Genomic DNA, 23,586 nt, shown 5'->3' on the forward strand with positions numbered 1-23,586 from the left:
AGGGCTTTGTCTCCACCCTGCTGTGAGGAAGTGGGCGCCCCACTGCTGCAGAGCAACACAACCACGTCTGGAGCAGGTCCTGTCCTTATCAGACGCACTTTATATTCTGTGATGTGTCACAGATCCTGTCACTCTGGACGATGATGTTTCAGCCTTAAAGCTTGTTTTTCTGTCATGTTCTCTCTTTCTGTCTTATATTTTGGCTTTGGTATTTGAATCCCAGAACATAAACATTTAGGATTTTTTTAGCACTGGCTGTCCATTATTTTTATATCGAATGTGTCTTGAAAACTTTCAGCGTTTTGTATTTGATTCCCTAAGGTATCCACTCCTGTCGACTGAAGCATGATTTTATGAACATTTTAGAAACCCAGAACACTTGGTTAAAGAAGTAGTTTCACATTTTGGGAGGTATATATGTTTCTTTCTGACAGGAAGTTCAGAATGTGTATAAACACTTCTGACTTGGGATGAGGGATCAGTGCTGTGACTCTATAGTTACAAGACATGTCAGGCTAAATCGGACAGACTGGTGCATGATGGTGTTTGTGTTGCACAGAAGCTTTTTGCTTACTTTAACTGGCCTTGGGTAGGGTGCAGGATTTTTGCCCACACAGCAGAATTCTTAACAAGGATCTCCCACCGCCTAATAAATGTCCTCCTCAGTCAGTCATAGACCATTTGCTTCTTTCCCTCCTCCTTTTTCATCCTCTCTCACTCCACCTGTCCTCTCATTCTCCCTCGTTTCCCCTCTTCTCTGTGCGAGATGACACTTCGGAGGCGAGTATTCGTTCCGGCTGGTCCCCTCGGTCCGCCCGGAGCTTCACTGCCTTCACTTACACATCAGCCCGACTGTCCTCTTACCTTCCTCTTTGCGTCCCCAGCTCCTTTCTTCCCTCATTCTCCTCTGTCATTACACGTTATCCCAGAGAATTGGACCCGCTCAGGTTTGTCCCCGAGGCCTGACGGTAGATTCTCTCTCGCCTCTCCTCTCATTTTCTCTGCCTCTCTGAACCCCCGAGAGAGCATTATTAATTGAAGCCGGTACCCCTGCTACTTCTTGTAGCTCTGCTACTGCTGATAATTGGACAAGACATTCACAAATCACACTCCTCTCTTTCTCCGCAACTCCATCCTTCCGCTCCTTCCTCTCCCCTTCAGATGTCACGCTGTGGCCTCTTGTGATCCAGTACCTGCGGTAATCACCTTTGGATACCATGTAAAATAATCAGTGTCAGCCCCGGTCCTCCTCCAAACTGTGACAAATCTGTTCAGCTGCTGTCGTGGAGTGAGATAGAAAAGGATGTTTAAAAGCGGATTTAACTGGTAATGATGACCGTGTGATCTCAGTCCATCACTGAATGAACAGAAGATTTAAACAAACACATTACAGGAAGGAAGTTTTGTTACTCATGGTTGAAGAAGAAGAAATAGAGGAGAATCATTCCCTGCATTCCAAGTCGCATACTTTCTCTTTTTATTTTTTGTATGTACTGCAGTTGTAGTGTTACATGCAGTATGCATACAATTGTGACACACTGCTTCCTCATTAGGACTTTAATTGGGCCTGAAAAGTCAAGACCGTAAAAACTCAAGCTCAACAAAATTCTGTCTGAATCCAACCCTCATTAGCATATTTCAGCCCGTACCCGATTACATTTTTCTTAACAAGCTTCCCTGCATGTGCCTAACGGTAGGAGATGGTAGTGACAGGGACAATACATGATAGGAATTTGAATTTGCAGTGTCAAAATTGGGGAGAAAATTTAAAAAACATCTACTACTACTATTGACAATAATAGTGATAATAATAATAATGATAATAATACAGCCCAAACCAGAAATAAGCCCATGAAATATGTGAGAAATATAACCCGATGAGACCCGAACCCGTCGGGTGACATCGGGTCCCGTCGGGTTCAGGCACAGATCTCACGCTCTATTCCTCATAACCTTGAACATTTGATAATTGATTAGACGTCGGTACAAAAATGGGCAGATATTATTACAGTTTCACCTTCACAGTTTTTTCCCCCTTTTTCCCACCCACGTAATAGAATTCCCAGCCAAAACCCAGCATGTACAAAATTAGAGCAGTTACATGCATTACAAAATGATAGTTGAGTTTACAAAGGAATTGGTACAGGAGAAAAATAAATACACTCAATTCACCCATTTTTGACTGCGGCATACGGGGCAAGTAAGCAAAAATTGAGAGAAAAGAAAAAAACTAAACCACTTCATTGCATTTGGGGCTGCAACTAAAGATTACTTCCATTGTCGATTTGTCTATTAATTAATTAATCTGTTGAGCGTTCTCTCAACCACTTAATTAAGTGTTTAGTCTTTGACCCTGTTGCTCATACACCCAGCACAAAGGATTATGGGTCAGAATAACTAAAAAAACATGCTAGCTGCAGTAGGACATCCTGGTATTTCTGCCATACTGCATTTGATAAACTAAATCTTTTTTTGGCATACTAAATAGTATGGTAGTATGGATAGTGGTAAACACAGACTGTGTAACTGCCAACTGATTCCTCCTGTTTAGGAGTATCCCTATATGAGCTCAGCATTATAAACTATGCTTTTCCTGAGCTGACCTAAGTCATGTTTGCGTGTTACATGCAGCGCCTTCTTCTCCACTCTATGTCAGACTGTTAGGTCTAATGTAGAGCACAAACATTTCTTCCTACGGCCTCGGTGTCTTGGAGACAGAGGCTGTTATCTGGACTGCTGCACTGGCCGACACAGAGAGAGAAAAGAGCCAGAAATAGTTGAGATATGCTTTTATGAATGTGACATGGTCGTTTTACCTCTAGCCTAAGGGAGAAAAATTCCCTCACAAGGTAAACAATTCTAGAGAAATACAGTTGGGGAGTAACAGATTACATGTAATGGGATTACGTAACCTAGATACAAAAAAATGGTAACTCTATTCTTTTACAGTTACAGATAAAAAAGACATAATCAGATACAGTATAGTAAAAATGGGGATTATTGCTAGGATTATACTACCATGCACAGTACACACACAGTTACCAGTTTATTATCATGGTCTTCAACTGGTTGGAAATGTTCACAAAAGAAGGATCAGCTGGACAAACTAAGCTGGACACTAAGAGCTGCAACAATTAATCTATTTTTAATGAACTATTAAATTAATAAACATTTATTTTGATAATTTCTTAATCATTTTGACTCATTTTTTTAAAACAGATGGTCTAAATTCTTTGATTCCAGTCTCTTAAATGTAAATATTTTCTGGTATCTTTACTCCTCTCTGATAGTAAACTGAATAATTTTTGAGTTGTGGACATTTAAGGACGTCATCTAGAGTTTTGGGAAACACTGATCAACATTTTTCACCATTTTTGGACATTTTATGGAACAAATAACTAATTGATTAAAGGAGAAAATGGTCAACAGGTTAATCGCCTTTGAAAATAATCACTGTAGTCAAGACTTTTGTGATAGGATTAATTAACTGATTGTTTTTAGTCATTTTTTCATTTGAAAAAAAGCAAAGCGTCTTAAATGTGAATATTTTGTGATTTCTTTATCCTCTGACAATAAAGTGAATATTTTTGTGTTGTGGATTTGAGGACATGATCTTGAGCTTTGACCATTTTCTGACATTTCATGGACAAAACAACTAATTGATTAATTGAGAAAATAATCAGCCGATGATGAAAGTAATCGTTAGACGCAGCCCTAAAAACACTATGTTGTGGGCTGAACAGTTTCACCATATTTTATATTGAGGTAATCCAAAAATAACAGAAAATATTCAAGTTACATTATTTTAATATTGTGACACTTTACGTTACAAACTACATTTTTAACAGGTTATTAGTAACTATATTGGAATCCACTTTTAAAGTAACCCTCCAAACCCTAATGATTGTTGAGTTTCATAGCTTTGTTGGGTAGTTCGGTCCAAGCCACCATCCCAAAGCGTCTCTCCTCCACTCATTAAACGCTTCTGTGTGTTTCTCTTTTAGACGACACACCGGAGACGTGTATCTACTCCGGCTGGTCTCCGTGGTCGGCGTGTAGCAGCGCCACGTGTGAGAAAGGCCGCAGGATGAGGCAGAGGATGCTGAAGGCCCAGCTGGACCTCAGTGTGCCGTGTCCACACACTCAAGATTTCCAGCCGTGCATGGGAGCGGGATGCAGTTTGGAAGGTAAAGACACGTGCGCACATTTGTACTTTTATACTTGTGAGGATCCTCTTTGACATAATGCATTCCCTAGCCCCTTACCTTGACCCTCTCTGCTGCACAGAGCAGATCAAGCCGCGCAGGAAGTCAGACACAGGAACGGCATAAAGAATCCCATCAGTTTTCAAAATAAAAGACCCTCTGCAGATCATAAAAACAGACAAAAAAGAAACTAACAACCTAGAAGCACAAGAATCAAGAAAAAATGACCAAATCAACTCAGCAGGGGCTGCCTAAAATATATGAAGTTATCCTGCTCTTCCTGGGAAAATGTAGCTTGGGAAGTCCTTGAGCAAGGCACTTCACTGTTGTTGCCATATCAGCAGTGAGCTGCACTTGTACTTGGCAGCGTTTCTTTTATAGAAACATGCGGAGATAATTAATGGAGGATTTGGACGAGAACAAGCACTCTCAGCCAATTTTCCTTCAATAAATAACATTTATTTGGTCATGTGGAAGCACTTCCAGCAACACAGCCAAAGTAGGAGAGCTGATCATTCTTTATTTTCCTCATTACACTGAATGTAACTGCTCTTTAATTCCCTCTGAGCGGGGCCAAAAAGGAAGCCTTGTCTCAATAAAGAGCATTAACACTCATAAAAACCTGGAACATGCCTCTTGCCACTTGTTACAAGGAAATTTTAGGAATTAGTCTAGACCAGCAGCTACCGAATGTAACTGTTAGCTGCATTTTGGTCCAGACTGAAGAAGCGTGACAGCTATTGAAAGGATTGCCATTAAATTTGATTCAGACATTCAGACTTTCCACAGGATGAATTGTTGCTGTTTCCATTTGCCTAATACTTTTATGTTACCATGCTGATGTTAGCATTTAGCTCAAAGCGCCTGTGTGTCAAACTAAAGCCTCACAGAGCTGCTAGCATGGCTGTAGACTCTTAGGGGTGTATTTATGAAGGATGTGTGGCCCTCTTTCTGTTTGGAAGAGCAAAAATATGGGAGGAGAGAATGGAAGTTATTACAAATGTCTTCTGCACCTGATTAATCACTGCTGACTGCAGCACAGGAAACTGTCTGAAATGTAACGTCTTTGTAAAGCAGTTGTAAAATCAGACACACACAGAGGATCATAGACTGGCGCCAGGTCGAAACAGTGGTCGAGAGAGGCAGACTCGCAAAGAGTGAGAGAGAAAAAATGCAGTGAGACATAAATAATTAACAGATGTGTTCTGAAGTTACCTTAAGTTTATCAAGGAGCCTTTTTTCTTGATTTTAACTTTCTCTCAGTGGAACCCTGTTTGAATATGGAATTTTGCTGGATATTCAACAGCTCACAGCAGGTCCTGTTCAGTGCAACACGATTAAAGCAGCCTGAACTTTATTGTGTAAGCCTATTGTACTATTTTTTTTTTATGTATTTACAGAAATAATATAGTTAAAGAAGATTCAAAAGTTTTATCATAAATCTCACATTGATTTTTGATGACACACTTCCTCTTGTGTTGTGAATACATGCCTGTAGTTTCAAACATGTCTTTTTCCTCCAATATTCAAATTTCAGCAGCAGAAAACACTTTGCTTTGCTATCCATTGCTTTCCAGACAAAGATTAGCAAAACTCATACTATATGTACATACTATATAAAGATGGATGACATGACAGCTCCCGAGAAGTCAAGCCAAAAACTTCTGATCGCCCCCTGGTGACTGGCTGCAGTATAGGTCATAAAACCCGCCCCCTCTATGTGATGGGACAGATGGGACACGGGTCAAACTAAAGAATCAAAGTATGCACAAATTTTCTCAAAGATGGTCTCTATAAATTTAGGTAGTTCTTATCACACTGATTTTTAGTCAACTGCTCATTTTCCTGATAAATGTAGGTTTTTTTATGCTATAAAAAGGGTGTTTCACATCATAACTGACAGCTGAGCCCTGCTCAGGACTGAGTCGGCCCATTGTATGGGTGGGACATTGATACCGCTGCTCCAGCCCTGGTCACTACTGTGCAACCTGGCTCTAAATGACATCACCAGCACAAGACGGCAGCACTTGTATCTGAAATATTTTGCGTTTTTGTTGTACAGCAGGAGGAAGTGGAGCTGTAGTGTCCATCTTTCTAAAAAGGCAATGATTCATACACGCAAACACTAACACAGTTTGTTTTATGGTAGACTTCTGAACTAGACGGTCAAAGAAGTTCAGTCCAAACTTAATTCCTTTGACCTCTAAGAAGCCAAAAATGTAAGTTTATTGCATAAATATAGACACACTGACATTCTTGTCTTACTTTATCACCAGCCTTGGAAAATAATATATATTACAATACATTACTTTTTTCAGTAATGTCTAGTCTCAGGGATTACAATTTCCCATACTGTAATTATATTACAGTTACAAATTAAAGTAAGTCTTACATACTGTTACGTTTTGACCTAGGTAAGCAACATGTACATGCAAAGGAGGTAAACATAGTATGAAGAATGAGAATGAGAGAGAGAGAGAGAGAGAGAGAGAGAGAGAGAGAGAGAGAGACACTCTCCCTGCAGGTGGAAGCATTTTGACTTTGTTTGGCTTCTCTAGAGAGAAAATGTGGCGAGAATTTAATTTGAAGGCCACACTCAGAGTTTGACTTTGCTTCCACCACAGCTGACATCTGGACAACAAAAGTTTTCAGAGTGTGACAGTTTACTGGATCAGCCGTTCAACTTTGGAGGCTGCCTACAAGGTACAAAAGTAATATAGTAATATAAAGAGCAATGTAACTAATTACTTCTGATACCAAGTGATAAGTAATATTGTTAGTGTTTTAAAGGAATAATATGTAAAAAGTAACTTACTGCACTTTCTGAGTAACTTGCCCAGCATTGTTCATCACACAGAAAACATCAGAAAACAAAGACTGCATCTCTTTGGCTGTAATCCTTTCAGAGTTGAGGCATTCATTTCCTATCAACAAGAGGGGCGATCAATGAACCCTCAAAATAATAAGCAGATTAAAGCTGACGTGTTTATCTCATCCTGACTCAGTGACTGTGGACGCTTCATTCAGGATAAAGCTGATGGAATCTGCAGTGAAACCACGAAGCTGCTGCCTCGTTCAGATTTCATGGCCCAGTGGAATTATTTTATCCAGGAATTTAATTGGGCAGCCATTACTTGACAATTGGGGGTATTGTTGTGAAGGATTACCCAGTGTTTGAAGAAACAGGTAAAATGTGTGATTACATAAAGAAACTAGAGACTGTGAAGGCAGCAGCTGGCTGGAAAAGACAGTTAAGGCCACACGAATCTGAACTTGTTATGGCTGCACTCTTACATATAAAGGTTCCAAAAGGGTTTTTCCTGAAGGGCTGGGGTTCTACCCAGAACCTTCTATTTCTGAAGAACCATTTTATGAAGAAATATAATATATAATTTAATATAAAAGGGTTCTTTGGTAGAAACTTCTGGGTGGTTCTAGATAAAACCCATGGAAAATAAAAAAAAAGTTGTTGGTAGAACCCCCTGAGGGTAGATAAAATTCTTCGAGTATTAAAAGGTTCTCGGTAGAGCCCCTGGATGGGTTCTTGTTGGCACCCTTAGAAGGTGGAAAGGTTCTGGATAAGACCCCCAGAGAGGGTTCTGGGTTGAACGTGAATCTCTCTTCGAGGGTTCTGGGTGAAACCTTTCACAGATGGTTGGAGGTGTAACCCTTTATGTTGGGTTTTAGGTACAACTCGCGGAAAGGGTTCTAAGTGGAACCTTTATAAAAGGCTGTAACAGGAATGAAAAAGAGTTCTCCTTTGGGGCAAGCCAAATAACCCTTTATGGTTCCAGTTAGCACCTTTATTTCTAAAAGTGTATATGGAGATGATATGTGACAAATCCCTAATCACACAGAGTAAACACTGGTGATTGGATACTCTAATTACTTCAGTGAAACATAACAGATTATGTGGATTATCTGTTAATGCTGAGCGTCCTCCTGCATCCACGGTGCTTAAACCACCATCTGATTGTGTTTATCTTTGACTGAGACAAATCAACGCACCATGGCTTCGCTGTTATGTTAAAGAAATCGGAACAACAGGGGGACTGTGTACGTTCAGGAACCTCATTAGGCTGCGGAAACAAAGTGAAGATGCAAAGACGCCAATGCATTTAATGATTCACGGTAATCAAAGTATCAGAGCTGATCACAGATGTGTTTTAAGCAAATTAGCATCAGCTTTACTCAATTTATCTGCGTTGTTGTTGGAAAAGAAACTTTTCTTTTTGGTTTTCCTCAAAGTTGACAGTTTGATGCTCTTTTCCTGCAACAAACACAAGCATGGAACCCCAGGAGTTTGCTTTTGTCCAATTTCCAGTGAAGTTGTCAGTTTGGAACAAATACCGAGAGTCAGCACAGTCAGCGTCTGTCTTCTTCCCTCTCTCCCAGCATGCCTCCCAGTCATCAGACGAGTGAAGCTCGGGCTGCTGGAGGCTGACAGAGCTTCACACACACACTCTCTCTCACACACACACACACACTCCCACCCTTCAGTGCTCCTCTTATCGATTATCAGACAGCAACACGGCTAGCTTTTTGTTCCTGAGCACCTCTCCTTTGTTTTCATTTAGCGCTCCGTTAGCGTGCGGTGGGAGATTGATAATTGCAGGGTTCATGGTGGGGCAGAACAGGAGCCCACGCCCGAGGTGATTAATATTCCTGGGAAACACTTTGGCTCTCTGGAGGCCTCATCCGAGCTGGAGATACCTGTATCTTTTATTAATGATTCACTTAGTTCTGCTTTATTAGGCCACAGACGGTAAGCAATGCTGCTCTCAGCCTGCTGGGCGGCAGAGAGTAAGAGAGTCAAGTGTGAGTCAAAGAAAAATCCATGCCGAGCTGCTCAAAGTTCATCTATCATTTCTAAATAAAATCCTATTTACAAGGTCTGTTCTGCACAATCACCTCCTCCTGACACACTCCCTTTGTCTCACTTCTGATATGTGCAGCAGGACGACACTGTCAGAGGAGACGAGTGAAGGGCAGTTAAGCTCTCTGTACGCTCCTACAAATAAAGGTGCTAACTAGAACCATCAAGGGTTCTTTGGCTTGTCCTCAAATGTTTTACTTGTACCAAAAAAGTGAAAGGTTTCACCCAGAACCCCCTATGAGAAGTTCTCCAGAGAGAACCTCTATGGTGTTATCTTCTATTCAGAACCTTTCCACCTTCTTAGAGTTCTAACAAGAACCTGCCCAGGGGGATTGAGTGAAAACCATTTTATGTTCTAAGGGTTTCATCTACAACCTGCCCCAGGGAGTTCTAACAAGAACCAGTTTTTATTCCAAGAATTTTATCTAGAAGCCACCCAGGAGGTTCTAACAAGAAACTTTTTATTTTCTTCGTCTCAGATTAATCTTGAACCTAGGTTCCACTGAGATTTTAAGGGGTTTATATAGAACCAACCCAAAGGGTTCTGGCGAGAACCTTTTTGCATTCCAACTCTAAAGGTTTCATCTAGAACTAGCCGAGGGAGTTCTACCAAGAATCCCTTATATTCCAAAGGTTTTTATCTAGAACCCGCCCTACCGAGAACCTTTTTATATTCCTATTGTAAGGGCTTCATCCAGTACCCGCCGAGGGGGCTTCTACTGAGAAGCTGTCTGTTTTCTTATTTGAAGGGGTTTAATCTAGAACCCACTCAGGTGGTTCTACTGAGAACATTTTTATATCCCTATTTTAAGGGTTTCATCTAGAACTCACCCAAGGATTTCTACTGAAAACCCTTTATATTCCAAAGGTTTTATCTAGAACCCACTGAGAGGGTTCTACCAAGAACATTTTATATTCCTATTTCTAAGGGTTTCATCTAGAACCCGCTCAGGGAGTTCAACTGAGAACCATTTATATTCCAGAGGTTTTTATCTAGAACGCATTGCAGGGGTTCTCCTGAAAACATTTTTATATTCTATTCTAGAGGTTTCATCTAGAACCTGCCCAGGGAGTTCTATCGAAAACTCTTTATATTCTAAGAATTTTATCTAGAAACCCCCAAGGATGTTCTAACAAGAACCATTTTAGATTTCAGTTTCTTTCTGGTTCACCCAGAACTGAGCCAGGGACATCACCCAAGAACCCACTTATATCCCAAGGGTTTTATTCAGAACCTGCCCTGGAGGTTCAACTGAGAACCCTTTTTATTATGGTACAAAGAACCCTTGACAAAACCTTTACAAAAGAGTTCTTTAAGGATTTCAACAATTCTTAAATAATTCTTTTTTTTCCATTAATGGTTATTTGGATGAAAAGGGTTCTTAATGGAACCCTCAAGTATTACCCTTGATTGACCCTTTCTCCAGAAACAGTCTCTTCAGAATCAAGTGGTTCTGGGTGGAACCTCGTCTCTTTTGGAGGCCTTATCCCTCAGAGTGTAGGTGAAGAAGAGGGCGACGTTGAAGTGCCGTGCTGGCTAATAGTGATAAAATACACCAGAGTGGATCCTTGTTAAGCTGAGGAAGCTGCAGTTCACTTCTCAGCGGGGTCATACATATTGACTTTCACTCCCTCAGGCCCACGCTGTGAAGACGACCGTCCCTCAGGCTGCTCCCCTTATTAAAAGAGAGCTGAGGCGCTTTCAGAGGAAAAAGGCACCTTTAACTTTGACTTGACTGAAGTCCAGGCAGCTGTTAGAGTGAATTCCAGTGAGGTGTCTTTTTATAGGGACAGAGTCCTGTAACTGGAGGAGGACCTGGGTTCAAGTATTCCTGTCAGGTGCCCTGCTTGTTGAACATCTCTTCAGTTTGTCAGAGGAGCTGAAATGTCTCGGTTCTCGGTCTGGAGCGTGTTAGACTGAAGATCTGAAGGTCCCTGGCTCTATGCTGGGTTTCTGTACTGTGGTACCGTGTTTTTGCCCCTCAGCAGTTGTTGTTAAAGCTAAAGTTGTTAACTAACTGGAACTGAAAACAGAATAAAAATAAGACAAAAATGACTTTTCATTTATAAATAAATAAATGGTCTAATAAATAAATTAAAAGCTTAAGCATTATATCATATGTATGTATATTTTGTATTTATTTATTATAGCATTTATCAATGAATCAGTCATTTTTTTTGTCCTCCATACATTGGTAGGAACATGTCGTCAGCATTAATGCACTTTGGGACTGAGTTATAGTTTTGGATTTTTAATTAGTTCTAATTTTTGCACTTTTTAAGTTTTGCTTTTAGTTCACTTTAGTCTCAGTTAGTTTGCAGGGAAGGATTGCTCATTTCAGTTGTGTTTACGCATCAAGTATTTTATGGACGCGTTTTAAAATAGCAGTTTCATTTTTGATAAAGAAGAATTTTCTTTTCAACCTCCATACCACAGCAGTTTTATACTCTGTGTAGCTCAGATGGTAGCACAGATTGGCTAGTAATGGTTAAGTTGGTGGCCTAGTGGTCCAAGTGTTCTGCAGTAAGTCACTGATCACCACATTGCTGCAAACATACAGTCTGTGCATTAAAAAAAAAATTAAGTCTGCTGTGTAGATGTATGTGAAATGAAACTGGATCTGAACACTTGATGTTCAGTGAAAACATCATATGTCTAATGTTGTAATCCCAGATAGATGCTGCTGTGGGGAAGAGTGCAGTAATGAGTGAATCCACATTAAATATTGAGCTCAACTTGTACCAGGCACATCAGACACTCACAGACTAAATTAATAGTCATTTATAAAATGATTGTGGTTGGGATAAAACAGCAGCTAATCAAAATTTCTCCTGACAGTATTTAACTATAGAAATATCACTGAAGCCCTGCAGCAGCCTGCAGGATTACAGGGTGTTTGATAAAATAATTATGAAACACAGCTTTAACATTCAGAATGATTAAAAAAAGAAATTAATAAAAAAAAAAAACCCAACCGTTAAAATAACTGAATATGTGACTTGGCAGTTTGTCTTGATGTGACGGGAACAGAGGACAGAAGGCATAAATGATGAAGCTCTCCAAAGCTCCGTCAGTATAAAATCTCCAAAAATTCATAAACAGCATCCACAAAGAACACAATGTTTGAAACTTCACCAGATGGCTGAAAACTCAACAAACGTTCAAACTTCTCCTTTAAGTATTTTACTACAGTATATCCATCCATAACACAGTCAAAACCTGCAAGTATCTCTGAGCTTTACTGTGAGTCAGCAAGTAATTTTCTTTTCAAGTTATTATTGCCACATCCTTATGTACTCCCTGTTTCATTTTGATAAAAGTTCTAAAGAGTTATTTGTATTATTATGTAATAAGGCCACCTGTCTCACTGGGGATACTTTACAGCCTAGCATATTATGCAGCCAAGGAAAGGTGTGAAAAAGAAATAACAAGAGAATCCAACCTACAAGTGCTACAGAATGATTATGATGATGATTGGCTGTGATGAAAGTATCATTTTCTAATCTTAAAAGCAAACCCTCCAGACTTACACTGTTATCTAAGTTCTGTAAGAACCATAAACACTCTCATAAAATGTTACTTGCTGGAACTAAAAACGTAACACCCTCATGATTTGTGTTACCTGTTGGTCATGTACAGTAGTTCAGCACCACGTTAAACTCCTCTGTCAGCCCACGATGACTCTTCACCTGTGATTTTATACCCGAACTATGAGAATGCACGCTTTTGATATTTCTGTGTGAAATGTTATGTTTTCACATCACAGATGACAGAGGAAGGTTTAATGACAGATTCAGAGAGTTAGAAAGACTCCTGCACTCTGTCTCACTTTCTACTGACTTATTAAAGTGATAGTTCACCCAAATATGAAACTTTACTCAATATCTCCTCATCCCTGTGCTGATGTGAGGATGGGTGAAGATCTCCAGTTCACAAAACACTCCCAGAGCTTCAGTGGAAAACAGCGTTGCAGCCAAATCCAGTACAATTGAAGTGAATGGTGACCAGTTTTAAAATAAAAAAAAACAACACAAAAAAAAACACAAAATGTCTCCATACTGGTGGTGTAATCCAAGTGTCCGTAAGCTGTGACATTAACATTTGACCCAAAAAGACGCCATTTACACCATGTTTTTAGTCTAAATGTCAACTGTAGCCTCTCAGACCTGATCCTTGTGCACACGCCTGAAGCAGGTACACAAGCTCTCACCCAAGCAGCGCGACACAAGATACACAAGATCTCGCAATACCTTCACACCTGTGCTTACATGCTACCTGGAAGCGACTCAGACAACAGAGACAGAGCTGCTCAGAAACAGTGACTTGTTACACACAGAGTTGACTTTGCAAACTTTCAACAAAGAAGAAAATGTCTGAGGACTTCGACATAGAATACGCTTCAGGCGTGATTAATCGAGTGATTAATTGTTTCAGTCATTTTACAAGCAAAAATGTCAAACATTTGCTGTGAGCATTTTTCACTTTTTTTTTTTTTTTAACATTTTATTGACTAAACCAGCGTTTCTCAGATCAGGGTACTCGTATTCCCATGGGTTCTTTTTGGCATAAATAAATAAATGAATAAATAAATAATCAAATACATAAATATATGAAAAATTAATATGTTTTGGTGATAAAAAATGCTATTTTTTAATTTTCACATATGTTTATTTATGTATGCATTTTTTAATTGATAGTACAGCAAAATATATGACAGGAACAACACAGTTATTTATGTATGCATGTAATGTACGCATTTATTTATCTCTGCATTTCTACATTTTTTACATTTATTTATTTCAGTGCTAGAATTGATCCAGTCACACTGCTATAATCAATCTTGACTGAGGTAGGACCGCCTAACCTTATCATACAGAGAAATACAGAAGTAAAAATGCAAATAAGTGTAGAAATAAATAAATATACACATGCTTGAATACATGAATAAATTCATATAAAAATACAGAAATAACCTTTTTCATTACTAAAACATTTTTATTTTTCATGTATTTGTTTTTAATGATAAATTATTTCTGCATTTATTTATTCATTTTGTTATTTATGCTTATGCAGTTTTTTTGATCTTCGTAGTAAAACAGCTGAAAACAAGGAGCTGAAACAAGGCCAACAAAATACCATGAGAATATGTTTTAATGGGGTTTACCTCAGTGGTGTATTTTACTATTTGTCTGCGGCGTATTTTGGCTGTAAAAATGTTTTAAAGGGGGTACCGAACTGAAAAAGTCTGACTACTGCTGGGCTGAGCTATTCATTGATAAATTGTTAAAATAATCAGCAGATGAATCAATAATGAAACTAATGGTTTGTTGCAGCTTCATGCTGAGGCACCGTCTGCAAGTCCACAGATTTTTCTCAGAATCCTCTTCATAAAAAAATAATTATTTCTCTCTATCAAAGCCCTTTCCTGTAGCTGCATCTGACCTTTGACCTCTCGGGTCTCTTTGTTTCTCTCCTCTTTGTATGTTGCCCTTCTCAAACAAAGCGAGTTGATTCAGAACATACTATGTTGGTCCCATTAATTACATACATTGGGAACACTGTAATATGTAGAGTCATGGTGTTTCTATTATTTGATTAATTATTTGACCGTAAGTAGCTTGTTTACATTACTCATTGCAATAAATGTTCAGCTCCAGTAGTGGACCTACTTATGTTACTGGTTACCATGAGGAATGGTATCACGGCAACTGCACCTGCAAGTTATGACAGAACAAACGTAGAACCTTTCCCAACAATAACCCCGCTAAAGAGAAATGAAAAAAAAAAAAAAAAATGCCAAGATGTTCTTCTAATAATATCTGTTGCATAACAGACCTTTTGTTTTTGTTTTCTTTTTCTTTTTTTTTTTTTTTTCTGTTCCCGGTGGGCAGAGCCGTCGACTTGTATGATGTCGGAGTGGATCAGCTGGTCGGCCTGCAGCGTGTCCTGTGGGATGGGGATGAGGTCCAGAGAGCGATATGTCAAACAGTATCCCGAGGACGGCTCGCTCTGCCAGCTGCACACTGAGGAGACGGAGAAGTGTGTCGTCAACGATGAGTGCTGTGAGTCTTTCTCTGAGCTCCACTGTGTGCGAGCGTGACTGTGCATATGTCTGTTACCAATTTAAAATTTGATCCTTTTTTTAATCTGTTAATCTTCTAAATGTATGATAATGTCTTTATAACGCCTTTAATTTGTCACATTTTAGCAATTTGGATTTCTATAAATCTATGAATATTATATAATGCACTGCAAGTGGTTGTATGAGTTAATGTAAAGAAGTATACACTTGTATTATCTTGAATCATATTCAACTATCCTTATGGTGTGCTTGGTATGCTAATCTTTAGTAAATTATTTAGTAAATTAATGTTCATGTGCTGTCAGGTAGCTCAGTTGGAGCATGAGTCCCATATACTGAGGTGGTGAGTTCTCTCCAGCAGCTGTGGGTTAGACTCCTGCATGCGTCCCTTTGCTGCATATCATCCCCTTCTCTCCCTCCACCTTTTCTATCAGAGCTGTCCTGTCAATAAAGCCATGAAAAGGCCAAAAAACTCTAATGTGTGTGTAAGAGACCTGGTCTATATGAGCCCCACGAACCGACACACGAACATCACCTCCTCCCCCTCCCTAATGGTCAGTCATAAAAGTACCTTCAGCGTCTCTCTGAGTCCAAATCAGTCCAGCAGTTCACTTCAGCTCACTTCAGTTCCAACGACCCGACACAGAAGAAAAAAAAAACATCCTGTCACCGTCCTCTGGCTCTGGTGGCTAAAAAATGTCTGGACATGTCCAATAAAGCTGCTAGATGGAGTGTCCATGTTTCAGGTCATTTTCAGGTTATAGTGGTGTTTGACACTGAGACAGCAGGGTGGACACGCCCCCAGCGTTTCAGAGCAGAGAAAACTGCTCATTTTTTCATGATTTTGAGACCTAATTTATATACTTGGCATTTTTTTAATCAATCAAATTTAGTTGGGTGGATAAAAACACCTTTCTGTGGTGTAACAAACTCAGAACATACATTTATTGTTACTTTATACCATCTTTAATTAAATTAAAGGTTTCTTGTGAATAGAATTCAAACAGTATTTTCCTGTTGTCTGACTTCAGTGGTGGAAAGTAATCAGGTACATTTACAAGTACTGTACAATTTCGAGGTACTTTACCCAAGTATTTCTAATTGATGCCACCCTTTACTGCAATATTTTACTTCTTACTCACCTACAATAGTTCAGATTTTTGGATTTTACATACAAAATAAATGAACAGCTTCTCACATACAGAACGTGAAACAGTTAAAAGTTGCTCCAGGTGCAACATTCAAAACCTGCTTGCATGTATCCCATAACACCATTTACATCATATTTGATGTTTGAGTTTCTGAACTGAAACTGGATTATTCCTACCACAATCACAAATACACTCTAAAACAAACTAATCTAAGACTGAAATAAATAAATTTAGAGTGGAAATTTAGATAGTTGTGTGTTTGTTCCATCTGTAAGCTGCTCTAATCACTTGTGTGTTGGGTTATACAACTTCGTTATATTGATCAGTTCAGTTTACATTGATCGAGCTGTTTTTGCCGCTGGGAAATAAAATGATTCTGTTTGGGAAAAAAAAGAATCAAACCAATTAAAATGTACCATATTTTCCAAAAGCAATTAAGAATACTTGTTATTGCAGCCATTAAACACTTTTTAAAGATTTGAATTTTTCTGGCAGTGATTTCATGTGCCAGGCTTTACAGGGTCACACGAGTAATAATAAAACAATATTATGATGTGACATAATACTATTGCAGTATGAAATATATGCATAATGAACACTTTTACTTTTGGAACTTAAGTACAGTTTGATGATAATACTTTAACCTTAATAAAAAAAAATGAATCAAGCACTTTTACATGTAATGTGAATACATTTAACATTGCAGTATACTTGAGTAACTGTACTTCTCCCACCACTGTGACTATTTATATGCAATAATGTACTATTTATAGAACACACAAAGTCACAAAGTGCTTCACAGCAGAACACAAAATACAGACACTGTCTAAGAGTAATTAATATAAATAAAACTAAAGAGTCAAGGCTCAGATTTAGATTAGATCAGTTTCAGTCAGCAAAAATATTCTGCAGTCACTTTAAGCAGGATTCAAAAAAATGCTGACAGATTCTAGGTTGGTAATATTGTGTTGGCTGTAAAAAATGAATATAAATACAGAACTTCATGCTACAATTGTTAGAATATTATCATGCTTTTAAATGACATTTCAAACATTACTATTAAGTGGCAGAACATGGCATAACTGCTGTTTTTGTATTGTGTCCTTCCCACAGCCCCCAGCAGCTGTGTGGTGACTGAGTGGGGTGAGTGGGACCCCTGCAGTGTCACCTGTGGGTTGGGTATGAGACGACGTGAGCGCATGGTCAAGATGCCTCCTATAGACGGATCCATGTGTAAAACCGAGGTGGCCGAAGTGGAGAAATGCATGATGCCAGAATGTCGTAAGTTATCTAATATTGCTGGTGATGTGGTATTATAGAGTCATATTCACATGCATATATTTAACATGGATATTTGTTTGTAAATTTACACTCAAGTTCAGTTCAGTTCACTGTGACGAGACGTGAATCTGAATCAGGTTACATAGTCATCAATACTTGAAGACCTTTATTACATAAAGCACAGAAATATTGACAGTTTAACCTGATGATTAGCACTGATTGTGTGTTTGTACACTTGTGCATGTGTGTGTCTGCAGACACCATCCCCTGCATGCTGTCACCCTGGTCCGACTGGAGTCAGTGTAGCGTGACCTGCGGTCGGGGCGTCCGAACGCGTCAGAGGATGCTGAAGTCTGACCCTGCAGAGTGCACCGAGGAGCTGGAGCAGACTGAGAAGTGCATGCTGCCCGAGTGTCGTAAGTAACACAGTTACAAAACTCCTGCTTTTAACTTCCTAACCTTCGTACAGTTGTTTTCTGTTCCCTCTTTTAAAGACAAAGTTTTGTTTTGTTTGTTTACCATCTGGTTCTGTCATTAGTAGTTTTTAAGGGTGTAAATAACGAGTTTCACCATGGAACAATATTAAATCAATTCTTTGGACAACAATGTGATATTTGCAGATATCACAAAGATTTCCACTATATGATTTTGATTTGATTCAATTCAATATCAAACAATATCATATGTCCATTTAACACAGTCAGCTACCTTTTGGACTGCTCACGAAAAGCTACTAAATGATTTTTTGACAATTTTATAACTGAATTCTTCCAGACATTTGTGACACAGACATGCCATGGAAATTTCAAAATAAAGGTTCATCTTAAAGATGATCGTACAGATCAACATTTTCACTTTACGTCGATCATATTGGATCAAGGAACACTGACTCTAGTAGAGCTGTATTGATCAATTATTAAATAAATCACCAAATATTTTGATAATCACTTAATTGGTTGGAGTAATTTTTTTAAGTTAAAATCTCAAAATTTCTGATTTAAGCTTTTTAAGTTTGATTATTTGTTGGTTTCTTTCCTCCTTTTTGACAGTGAACTGAATATCTTTGGGTTGTTAGTAAAACAAGACATTTGAGGGTGTCATCTTAGGCTTTTCGAAACACTGATTGACATGTTTCACCATTTTAAAACAAATTATTAATCAACTATGAAAATAATACTTAGTTTTAGCCTTAGAATCTATATATCAATACAGATTCCACACCATCAGTTTTTATCAACTTCCATGTAGTGACACTGCCGGAGTCAAAACATGGACCATGATGACCAATACAAGCCTCCTCATCTGTAATGATTTACTGTAGATTTTTTTCTCCATATTTTACAATTTTATCTCCCTCAACAACAAATTTCTGGTGCATTCACCTTACTTTTCATTTTAAACTGAAGGTTACAGTCTGTCCAGTCGTGGGACAGCTTGTGTTATTTGCCCCAACTGCCCTCATATATGTGCAAGCAAGTGAACTTGCTTGTTTCCTGAGATATCTGTTGTATGTTTGACATTATTTGTATTGTTTTGTTTTATATGTATTTGATTCACAATGATTAATTTTAAAGGGACAGTTCACCCCAGTTGCAGAGTTTTGGAGATGTCTGCCTTCTCACCAGTTTAATGGGACTAAATGGCACTTGGCTTACCTTTTAAAAATTCAGAACCAGTATCATTTTCCAAAAGAATGACCTGGTTACTTAAGATAATCCACACTCCTCATTGTGAACAGTTTCATGAAGGAATTACTTTCTTTTCTCCCAGTAAGAAAGTAGTTAATACATGAAGCTGCTCACAAAATGGTCGGTGGATTATTCTGAGCAACAAGGTCATGATCTTTGAAAAGAGACGTTGGCTTTTTACATTTTTCAAATGTATTTTTTTGGTGCTTTGATCACCACAGGTCCAGTGCCATTTATTCCAATTATACTGGAGAGAAGGCAGACATCTCTATGGCTGATATCTCCAAATTTCTGCAACTCACACCAAAACAGTATAGCTGGATAAATAGCACCACAGACCAGATGAAAAATAAGCACTTTTTATTTGGGGTTGAATTGTCCCTTTAATTTGTATGGTTTTGTTTCATATGTATTCACCTTGTTCATTTTAAGGTAATATTTTGTATTTGTTCATTTATGGATGTTTACAATGTTGCTGCTTCCCTACATCCCCACACTTAAACTGATGAGAAAAAAATGCTGTTATAACTGATTGGAAGGATGGTCAAAGTTAAAAACTGCAGAGTCTGTTTAAATATTACTGGATCAGTATTTTACATGTTGTGGCTAAAATGTGGTCTTGAGACTGTTGTTTCTTTCTTATTTACTTTAATTGTCTGCCTCCCAGTAGCTCTTTCTCTGCCATTTCCCTTTCAATCACCTGTCTCCTTCTTCTTCCTCCCAGCCGTCGACTGCATGGTGTCCGAGTGGTCCGAGTGGTCCGAGTGCAACAAGTCCTGCGGTAAAGGACACACCATTCGGACCCGTATGATCAAACTGGAGCCGCAGTTCGGGGGCAGCGCTTGCCCTGAGACCATCCAGAGGAAGAAATGCAAGATCAGGAAGTGCCGGACGAAACCGAAGGAGGAGAGAGGAGGAGGTGGAGGAGGGGGAGGAGGAAAGAGAAGGAGACGGGGTAAACAGGGAAGAGATGCAGCGGTGGAGGAACAGCCAGGTCGGTGGTAATAATCTATTACATTGTAATTATTATTATTAAAGGAACAGTTCCCTCTAAAATCAAAAATGCATATATTTCCCCTGGTTTATAGTTATGTTTATCAGTCATATTTTTTTTGCAGTGAGTTGCAGATTTTTGTAGATATGAGCCGTAGAGATGTCTGCCTTCTCTCCAAAATAATGGGACTAAATTGCGCAAATGCTGTGATGCTAAAATAGATTTAAAAATTATGTCTCAAGATAATCCACAGACCTTGATTTGAGCAATTCATGTAGGAACCACAGATAGTTTTGATAGAACAACAGCACTTTAGTCCCATTATGTTGGAGAGAAGGCAGACATCTCTACAGCTCATATCTACAAAACTCTGCAACTCACACCAAAAAAATCAAGATGGATAAACAGCATTACAGGCCAGGGGAAATACATGTATTTTGGGATGAACTGTCTCTTTAAACATGAGAGCAGGGTTGAGATGCTGCTGTCTCGTTATTTGTTGCAACAGGCTGCAGGATGCAGCCATGGACCAGCTGGACGGACTGTACCAAACCATGTGGAGGGGGGATCCAGGAACGCTTCATGACGGTGAAGAAAAGAGCTAAAGGCACTCTGATGGCCAGCTGTAAGGACCGGAAGGAGATCCGTGCCTGTAACGTTCATCCCTGCTAGGGGGCACTACTGAGCTACAGAGGAGGGGAGAGGAGCTGCGTTGTGAAAATAAAAAGGGGTTTATTTGATAAAGAGAATGATGATTGGGGGTTAACTTTTTGTGTACAGGGAGGTGAGGCGAGGGTGAGATGATGGGTTCTGACACTTTTAGAAAAAGGAGATGAGTTATGGTAAGGAGAGTGGCTGGGAGGAGAAAGAAGGAAAAGAGGAGAAGATAAAAATGTGCTGTTTAGTTAAGAAGCCATTGTAGGCATGTAGTTAACAGGGCTGACTTTAACTTTAGACCACAATGGAAGTATTAGAGAGAAATGTCTGTGTCCTGCAAAAAACTGAGCTTTTCAGGAAGTTTAGAAAAATAAACAAGTACAGTAGCTTTGCCATTGAAACATTCAACTTGTGGCCCCTGGTGTATGAAATAGGGTTGAAATTGGTGTCAAAGTATTACCCGGGAATTCTTGTCAAACTCTGCTGCGATTTTCTGAGGAAAAAACTCTTGGGTCTGCTATGTACAGTATGTACTGACACAAAGATACATTTATAAATAGTATAACTGGATCAGTTTGTTCCTTTTAGCCATTTTTCTTTCAACACTTATTCATGTTAGAGGGACAGTCTACCCCAAAATCAAAAATACATATTTTCCCCTTGGCCTGGAGTGCTGTTTATCCATTTAGATAGATTTTGTGTGAATGACAAAGGTTTGAAGATATCAGCCGTAGAGATGTCTGCCTTCTCTCCAGTATAATGGGACTAAATGGCACACATCTGATATGCTACAAGCACCAAAAATAGATCTTTTTCCACAAATTAATAGTTCCAATAGATTCAAAAGTGCTTCTGGTAAATTCTACTGCAAAAAGAAAGTAGTTTCAGTAAATAGTGAAACAGTACAGATATAAATAGCACTACAGGCCAGAGGAAAAATATGTATTTTTGATTTTGGAATGAACTGTCCTTATAAAATATGCAGCTTGCTGCTGTTTGGCAAAATCTTTGTAGAATCTTTCGTGTCATCCGTGGCGTTTACAAGGCGCAAAGAGACTTTTGTTCCCTGACTTTAGCATTCAGGGCAGACCACATTAGAATAACTTTAAAAAGGCACCAAGCCTGGGAAAGAGGGTTGTCTTAAGAGGATAGTTCACATTATTTGAAGTGTGTTTGTGTATGAGGTACGTATCCATAATCAGTGTATTAGCTACAGTAGATGGTGGTTGGCACACCCCCAGTTTGGAGAAGCAAAGAGGAGTATGAGCATGGAAGCTACACACTGAAAAATAAAGGTGCTAACTGCAACTAACAATGCTTCTTTGGAGTGATGCCACCGTAGAACCATTTTAAGAACCTTTTACCTAAAGGTTCTTTAAATTTCTGCAAACATTCTGTCAAGAAAAAGTGTCTCAAAGAATCATCCAAAAAAGTTTCTTTGCAACATTTCCACTGCTTTACTTTACATCAGATGACCTTTCCCAATGGGAAACCGCTGTCATGTAAACCAAAATCCACTCGCTTCCTACAAAGCAACCAGGCTTCTTTAAGCAAAATTAGTCATTTTAACTCAGAGAACATGGGAGATGCTGGTCTGCTGCTGCCTTCATCTGTTAGTCTGTTTGTAGTTTTTTGTGACTTTGGTGAATCTGAACTTAAAAACACCAAAACCATCCAACAGCACACTAACTGATCGAGGCAGCGGATTGAGGCAATTCCCATGTTCTGCAAGGTTAAATGACTGTTTTTCCTAAAGGAGTTTGGTTGAGAGACAGCGATATTTGGTGGTTTTGTGTCGGAAAAGGCTGTCTGACACCAAGGTGATAGACAGATGGTTCATCCAGGGACCTGGCAAGTATGTTTTTGAAAGTGCCTGCCCTTTTCTGATGAGTTGCTAAGGACGACTTCCCAGATGGTTCTGTGTAACAGACAGTCAGATTAGTCCACAGCAGCACATTGCGTAGCTTCCATACTGGTACTCCTCTCTGTGGGGTCATATTGACCACCATCTGCTTCAGGTAATACGCTGAGTATTACACAACCTCACTTCAAATAATCTGAACTAACCCTTTAAGGACAAACAAAAGTTCCTTGTAGTCATTTCAAAACCCACAAGCTCCTGAAATGGATCATTATACATAAAACACTGGAAGTTTGCGACACCACACCTACAGATATGAAGCAAATGCAGCAACAACTGTGACAACAACAAACAAACATTTGAATGAAAATCCCTGGAAAATATACATTCCTAGAAAGTAATCATCTTAAAATCACAGACAAACTGTCAGTATGTAATAGTTTTAGTTGAAAACTGTCACTTATTAAGTAAAAGTGTAAACAGACTAAACTGAAGATGTTTTTTGATTTTTGCAAGACATAGATGCTCATGCAGGAAGTCTCTAAGACTTATGGATGTACTGTATATCTCCTATCTAACCAACACTTATAAATGACACTACTATGTAAGTACTAAAAACCACTTTCCCTAATAAACAGATACATTTAAATGGAGATGTTTTATACTGTTCAAATTAGTCTTTATATACTGTACTGCTGTTTATCTGTCGTTTCAGCCGATGTAGCATTAAACCTGCGATAGCTCTCACTCTGTCAGAAGATCTTATTTTAGCATGTGCAAAGATGATCAT

At 38.9% G+C, this 23,586-nt stretch overlaps 1 protein-coding gene across 1 annotated transcript in view; it reads left to right on the forward strand.

Annotated features, from left to right (window-relative positions):
* Positions 1-21,336, forward strand: part of spon1b (spondin 1b) — a 131,644-nt gene extending 110,308 nt beyond the window's left edge. The window contains exons 11-16 of the mRNA XM_084733851.1: positions 4,005-4,187; positions 14,974-15,144; positions 17,429-17,596; positions 17,854-18,012; positions 20,009-20,278; positions 20,787-21,336. Of these exons, the coding sequence (XP_084589977.1) occupies positions 4,005-4,187; positions 14,974-15,144; positions 17,429-17,596; positions 17,854-18,012; positions 20,009-20,278; positions 20,787-20,950 (1,115 nt within the window). The 3' untranslated portion in view covers positions 20,951-21,336. The remainder of the gene's footprint in view (positions 1-4,004; positions 4,188-14,973; positions 15,145-17,428; positions 17,597-17,853; positions 18,013-20,008; positions 20,279-20,786) is intronic.
* Positions 21,337-23,586: the final 2,250 nt, after the last annotated feature.

The sequence above is a fragment of the Lutjanus erythropterus genome, chromosome 13, assembly GCF_056507025.1.
Source record: "Lutjanus erythropterus isolate fLutEry1 chromosome 13, fLutEry1.hap2, whole genome shotgun sequence".
NCBI lineage: Eukaryota > Metazoa > Chordata > Actinopteri > Lutjaniformes > Lutjanidae > Lutjanus > Lutjanus erythropterus.